Source organism: Corapipo altera, unplaced genomic scaffold (genome assembly GCF_003945725.1).
Source record: "Corapipo altera isolate COAL_440 unplaced genomic scaffold, ASM394572v1 181, whole genome shotgun sequence".
Lineage (NCBI taxonomy): Eukaryota > Metazoa > Chordata > Aves > Passeriformes > Pipridae > Corapipo > Corapipo altera.
Window position 1 is genome coordinate 364712 of NW_020884999.1, and position 6970 is coordinate 371681.

The 6970-nt window shown below is 59.4% G+C and overlaps 1 protein-coding gene across 2 annotated transcripts; it reads left to right on the top strand.

Annotated features, from left to right (window-relative positions):
- Positions 1-128: 128 nt before the first annotated feature.
- SCARF1 (scavenger receptor class F member 1) lies at positions 129-5979 on the top strand. Of its 2 annotated transcripts, XM_027666889.1 has the most exons (11): positions 129-482; positions 1202-1263; positions 1578-1679; positions 1791-2316; positions 2765-2983; positions 3070-3198; positions 3285-3388; positions 3596-3707; positions 3784-3908; positions 4069-4206; positions 4558-5979. In XM_027666889.1, exons 1-11 carry the CDS (start codon positions 388-390, stop codon positions 5562-5564), a joined length of 2619 nt encoding a protein of 872 aa, XP_027522690.1. In that variant the 5' UTR covers positions 129-387; the 3' UTR covers positions 5565-5979. The 2 variants fall into 2 exon arrangements, with proteins under 2 accessions (XP_027522690.1, XP_027522689.1); XM_027666888.1 differs by having other exon boundaries at positions 1578-2316.
- The last annotated feature ends 991 nt before the right edge of the window (positions 5980-6970 follow it).

The window sequence follows — 6970 nt, forward strand, 5'->3', positions numbered from 1 at the left end:
ATGGGGTCGGGGCAGGGGGAGGCAGCGGATGCCCTGTGTGGGCTGGGGGGGCATTGGCTAAAACAGCTTTGGGGGTGACAGAAGGAGGCACAGGGGGAGCCAGGTGAGATGCTCAGGCAGGTACCAACCCCCGTGTGGTTGTGCCAAGCCCTTGGATGCTGTTTCTGCTGGCAGGGTGGCAGCAAGGGCTGAAAACAGCCCTTTAGTGGCATTCCCTGCTCCCCTCCCTGCCGTACTCCTGACGTCTGGATTGGGGTGACTCCTCCCGCATTTCCTCAGGAAGAAACCCAAGGCTGGAGGGAGGAAGAGGCCGCACCACGGGAGGGACGGGACAGACGGACGCCAGCGTGGGGCTGGGGAGCCACCAGGACTTGGGCCCTGGTGGTGATGGGGAGCGTCCAGCCCATCCTCTGCCTCCAGCTGTGGCTGTGGGTGCACAGTTCTGCCCAGGAGCTCGACCCCGATGGCAGGAACGTCTGCAGGTAGGTGCCATGGGGGTCCCCACTTGTGCCCCTCTATTTCCTGGGCTTCTCAGCAGCCCCAGAGGTGTGTTGTCCATCCGTCCTTCCACAGATGGAGATCTGCAGCCTGGTATCATGTGGGTGCAGAGACTGGAGTGATGCTGGGGACCGTGGTTGGGGCACTCAGGGGCACTTGGGGCACCCAGACCCCTTCTCCAGGGGTTATTTCTCATTCACCCCCAGTGCACAGGGCAACAGGGTGATACGGGACCCTTGGCAAAACTCATTGTGGGGAAACATTGGCGTAGCAGACCCCAAAGGGCTTTGGGAGCTGATGTCCCCTAATTTGCTGCCGTGTTGCCTCTCTCATTGGTCTCCCATCAGCAGTGGCCCCTTTTGCTGCCTTTGTTTCGGTGCCTTATTTCTGTGTTGCTGGTGAAGCTTTGAGCCGTTCCCAGGGCACTGAGGACCCATCACGGGCTCCATAGCGGCATTCCCAGCAGTTTGGGCAGGCCAGCCCCACCACCCACTCAGGCTGCAGGCTCCTAAATTTCCTTCTATTTTGCTGGTTTCCTTCCGGAGCGTTGTCCCTGTGGCCGCGCTGCCGTCCCACCGCGGGGGCGAGCGATCGCTTCGCCTTGGCTGAAGCCACAAGCAAAGCTACCCTGGCCCCAGCACCCCCTGCCCTGGCCCTGACACCCCCTACCCTGGCTGACAGACCCTCCGGGTCTCTCCCACAGGCTCCCCACCGGCCTGGAGTGCTGCCTTGGCTGGAAGCAGGATGGGCAGGAGTGCACAGTTGGTGAGTGTTGGATGATGACGAAGCTGGACACTCAGTCCCTGTTCTTTTCCAGGCGGCTCCTCCACAGTGCTGGGTGTTGGGGGGAAAGCCCTGCAACTCTGCTCAAGGGACAGTGGTGGGGTGCTGTGCCATGGGGACCCCCAAATGCCCGCTGAGCAAGCTGCTGGTGGTACTGTGGCTCAAGTGGAGGGATGGAGCAGGAAGTGGATTCCCCGGGAAGTCTGTCTCTGCAGCAGTGGGTGCCAGGTGGTCTGGCAGAGGGATGTGAGCCTGGGGGGCCATTGTGTGCTGATGTTTCTGCCCTGCCATGACAGCACTGTGTGAGGGGAAGGACGCCTGTGGGGAGGACGAGGTTTGTGTGAAACCCGGGGTCTGCCGTTGCAAACCCGGCTTCTTCGGAGCAGACTGCAGTTCCCGTGAGTGTTCCCACAGGGCTCAGCCAATCCCACCATCACCTTTGCCAACCTGGATGCTCCCAGGGACTGCAGGACTTCCCCCCATTCCTTACTGTCTCCTTCCCCCCGCAGGCTGCCCCGAGCAGTACTGGGGCCCCGACTGCAAACAGAGCTGCCCGTGCCACCCCAACGGGCGCTGCGACCCGGCGAGCGGGCACTGCACCTGCGACCCCCACCACTGGGGACAGGTCTGCCAGTTCCCCTGCCAGTGTGGCCCCCACGGCCGCTGCGACCCCCTGACGGGCGCCTGCCACTGCGAGCCGGGCTGGTGGGCACCCAACTGCAAGAAGCAATGTCAGTGCAACCTCGCCAGCTCCCACTGCGACCCTCTGACCGGCCTCTGCCGCTGCCTGCCGGGCTGGTGGGGCAGGAGGTGCAGCTTCAAGTGCTCCTGCTACCATTCTCCCTGCACCCAGGAGACGGGCAAGTGCGAGTGCAAGGCCGGGTTTTGGGGGCCGGCGTGCCAGCGGCGCTGTGACTGCGTGCACGGCTCGTGCAGCCCCATCACCGGCCACTGCACCTGCGACCCCGGCTACCAGGGCAGGAGCTGCCGGGAGCCCTGTCCGGCGGGGAAATACGGGTCTCAGTGCGTGCACAGGTGAGCTGGGGGCAGCAGGGGGATCCAGTGAGTACCCCCAGATGGCAGTCACACCTTGGGGGAAGTCATCACTGTAGTGTTTCTCCCTTTGTCTGATCAGGGAGACCCATCCTGCGGGATTTAAGCATCCCTGGTTGAATGCAGCATCAGCGTTGTCCCAAAAGAAACATCTCACTAATGCCAGCAGAAAGCACTGGTGTCACCCTAAAATCGCATTGTCCTTAGTCTTGCTCCCCAGGGTGATAAAACAGCATCTCCCCTGTCTCTTCCAACCAGAATATTCTGTGATTTTGCTCTCCTCCTGTCCTCTTGCTACTACAGAGTGCTGGGCACTACTCAATATTTCCCTGTGGCCCAAACTGATGCTCAGTGCTGGTGTGGGGTGAAACCTGCTTTTTGAGGGGCCAGGGGTGGGTGTTGTGACTTCACTGCCCCTCTGCCCATGCAGCTGTGGGAGCTGCAAGCGCAGCCAGCCCTGCTCACCCGTGGATGGCTTCTGCCTGGCCTGCCAGCCTGGTTGGAACGGGACTCTCTGCAAGGATCCCTGCGCTCCCGGATTCCATGGTGAGAGCTGCCTCCAGCCGTGTCCCCGCTGCCAGCGTGGAGAGCCCTGTGACCCTGAGACTGGGTCCTGCCTGCACTGTGATCCCGGCTGGACAGGACCCAGGTATGACCAGGATGGAGTTGCTGGTCCTCAGGGGGATCTCTGCTCTGGGGTGCAGCTGGCTGATGCTTCACTCTCTGTCTTGGCAGCTGCAACAACTCCTGCCCCACAGGCACCTTCGGTGATGGGTGCCAGCTCCTCTGCCCTGAGTGTGTTGCAGGGAGCTGTGATCCCGTGACAGGAGTTTGCATCTGCCAGGCAGGCTACTGGGGAGACAGGTAACACCAGGATAATTCTGGGAGCAGGGCAGGGCTGGGGCCTCACTCTCTCCAAGGGCATTTCCCTCCTTTCCTCTCTCTTCCAGCTGCAACGACACCTGTCCAGAGGGATATTTTGGAGTGAATTGTTCCGAGCCCTGCCAGTGCTCCCGGGGGACCTGTGACCCTGTGCAGGGTGACTGTGTGCTGAGTAAGAGCAACCTCAGATTTACTACTGGGCAAGGGACAGTCACATCCTCACTGGGGAAGGTGCTGGGAGGCTGGGATGCAGCCTGGTCCTACCTGGTGCTTCCTGACCCAACCATGAGTTTCCAGCTCCTGCATTCTCCATGCAAGGCAGTTCTCTGGGCTTCACAACCACAGAGCATTCCACGCTCAACCCGTGCTCTCCACACAGGTTTGAAGGACCGCGGAGCCCTTGCAGCTGCCATCCTTGTCCCTCTCCTGCTGCTGCTGCTCTGTGTTGCCTGCTGTTGCTGTGGAGCCAGCCCAGCAGATGCTAGAGACAGGTATTTTTTCATATTTTGCAACCTTTGACACAAAGCCCATCTCCTGTGTCCCTCGATGTCCCTCTCTGCTATGCAGGGCGGCTGTGCCGGACGACGATGTCGTGGCCAGGATGAAGCACCACGTGCAGGGGGTGCTGGCAAACCTCAGTGCTATGATGCCCTGCTTCAACCTGGGAGGCTCTAAACTCCCCAAAGTCACAGGTAAAAAAAGCAGAGCTGTCAACAGCACTTCCAGAGGGTCACTCCCACCCCGTGATCTCTGCAGTGTCACCATTTGGAGGGAAGCTTCCAACTCCTCTCCCACCCCCACCCTGAGCACCTTGGGGTGCCCAAGCTCAGCTGGGTGTCTTCTCCTTCCCAGTTTCCCACCACGACACGGAAATCCCCTTCAACCCCAGCTTCATTGAGTCACCATCGGCTGCGTGGGTGTCAGACAGCTCCTTCTCCTCCTTCGACACTGACAACGAGGGACCCGAGTACTCTGTCCCTCCCAGAGAAGGTGACATCTATGATTGCCCCTCCTCTCCCTGGCCACCCACAGCCTATCCGGGCTGCCAGGGTCAATCCTGCCCCGCTACCAACCTTGGCTGTCCCAGGGATGGGTGCTGGGCCCAGACAGTGTTTATTTCCATGCCCTTGTTTTCCTGTCTGCAGGGACACACCGGGCCTGTGCTTGACCTCGTGTGGCAGAACATGCCCAGCGTGGGCAGTCCCATTTCACAACCTCCTCCCTGGGAAACGATCCCAGGGACAATCCTGTTGCCCCAGCCCCTGTCCCAGTGTCTCTGAGTGTGTCCCTGGGCAGGGCAGTAGTTCTGGCAGCCGTAACTCTTGTCACCTTCTCCCACAGGCATCCCGCTGCTGGGGGGGGCTGAGCTGCAGGATGGGGCATCCCCCCCTGGTGAGGTGCTCCCGGATCCATCCGCCTTCGACTCCGAGGATGTGTCCCAGCCCTTCGCCATCCCTCGCACCTCCAGCATTGCCAAGGCCAAGCGACCCTCCGTGTCCTTTGCCGAGGGGACAAAATTTGGGGCAGTGGAGACCCCCAGCCCCAGTTGGAAGCCCAAGACCCCATGGGGCCCATCCAAGCCGGCCCAAACACCAGGGGATGTAACAGCGGAGCCCCAGAGTGAGCGACCAGCCAGTGATTGCTACAAGAACCCCGAGCCCCTCAGCAAGGGGGAGGAAAGTCACCGGCCATCACCACGGGCCACCCCGGGGGGACGCAGGAGGGTGGTCTCCAGCACCAGGCACGTGGCCCAGAGAGTGGAGGCACTGGAAGCAGCTGCAAAATCTGGCAGCTGGGAGGCGAAGGGGAAAGAGCCCAATGTCACCACCATCTACATGATGGTGGGAACGGCCGGGCAGGACCCCAAGGCAGAAGGAGGTGGCGAGGGACCGGTCCAGGCTGTGCTGAAGCGTCTGGGCAGCTTGCAGAGGGGCAAGTGGGCTGCCAAGGAGGAGCCCAAGGTGAGGAGGAGCATGGAGGCCATCCAGAAACCACCTCGCCGGGCCCTGGCGCAGCGCAGAGACTCGGTGAACAGCTGCAAGCAGAGGGAGAGTGTCCCAGGGGCTCCTGCCGAGCCATCCCCCAGCAAGCACCAGCATCTCCCTGCGAAGAGATTGTCCCTCCTTCTTGCAGCTCTCTCATCAAAAAGCACCGGAGCCCAGGATGGGGCCAGCGAAGCTGTGGGTGCCACTGAGAGGGGCAAAAGCCCTGACTTAGTTGCCAGCCTCGAAACAAAGGGACAGGCTGCCATGGAGGAAGAACCCAAATACGAGAATGTGACCAGCAGTGCTGCCAATTCACCCTCCAGCCCTGGCAAGGAGCTGCCGACCACTCCTGCAGCCACTTGAGCCACCACTGCCCGGGCTGGGACAGTGGGAGCCCAGGGGATGCTTCCAACCCCATCTTGGGGGGAGCTGAGATCCTGCTCCGAGCTGTGAACTGGAGAAGCATCGAGCCTTTCCCTGACCCCCTCTCCTCCCTCTGTGCTGTGTTGCTGGACCCTCACTGGCTGGTACAGCTGGTGAGATGGGTGATACCAAGAGCCACAGTGGTAGCAGCCTGTGGGATTGTGGTGCTTCAGAGCTGCTTTCCTGCTCTCCCCTGCCCTACCTGCCACATCTGTGTCTGCAAAGCCTGGGGGCACAGCGATGCTCTGGATGTGATGGTGACACCTTCAAGTCCCTGTCGGCAGTGGGCCTGGGGACATACATCTTCTTAAACAGGAGCAGGGCTGCTGGAGGCTCAGCTGGGAAATGCATAGGCAAGAAAGAGTTTTACCCCATTGGCTTTTGGTTTTCCCTGTCCCAGTTCTTGTGATGCTGCTCGGAGCCTTCTGCTGTAAAGGTGCTTCTCGCTGAAGGGAATTATTTTGTGGAGCTGGGCTGAAGAGAGATGATGGGCTGTCATGAGCAGCTTCAGAAAAAAATTAATTTTAGCTGCTTATCTCAAAGGGTATCTGGGTCTGCAGGGGTTTATCTGTGTGGCTTCTGTGGCAGGCCCTGGCTGCCTTTGCTTCTATGTACTTGTATAGCCCATGGAAAGGCTTGTGGCACAGCATGGGGTGTAGCCACGGCCTTTTAAACTGCACACAATACCAGGCTGCAGTTGTGCAAGAGCAAACGTGGCAGCTGGGCAGTGCCATCAACCTGTGCACCTGGCACCGTGCTGGTCCTGGTAAGGATGAAAGTTGCATGGAAAACAGGATTTCCATGGGTGCCCTGAGCTCCTGCCATCTCCCACGCCTCATTCCTGCTGTAAAGGGAGTTGAGATGTCAAAGAGGATTTGCAGCAGTTTTAGATGTATCTAAGTGGTAGAAGGTTTATTGTATATTTTTCTGTTATTTCGCATGGCATGAAAGCCTTGGAGTGAAAATTAAATGTTACCAAACCCCTTCAGGAGATGGGTTTCCCAACCACCCTCTGAATCAAAGACATGGCCAGGAATATTCTCCAAAGTGTGGAAACAGTTGGCAGCCTTAGGCTTTTGGGGTTTTGGTGGTTTTTTTCACATGTTCTGGTTCTGCTGAATTCTGAACTCTCACTCAGTGAGCCGAGTTCTCCACAGAGCTGGAGACAGGAGTGCAGGGGGAATGTGAGTGGGCTGTGAGCATCCAGAGCACCTTCACTGCAGCCTGAACCTCACATGTGGTCTCCTTCTGATCTGGCACTGCTCAGCTGGGGTTCAGGGTTTGGGGTGTTTCAGAAAACATGGTAGGGTTTGCTTTTACCCTTTTGCTTTTCGTGGGTGCTTCTC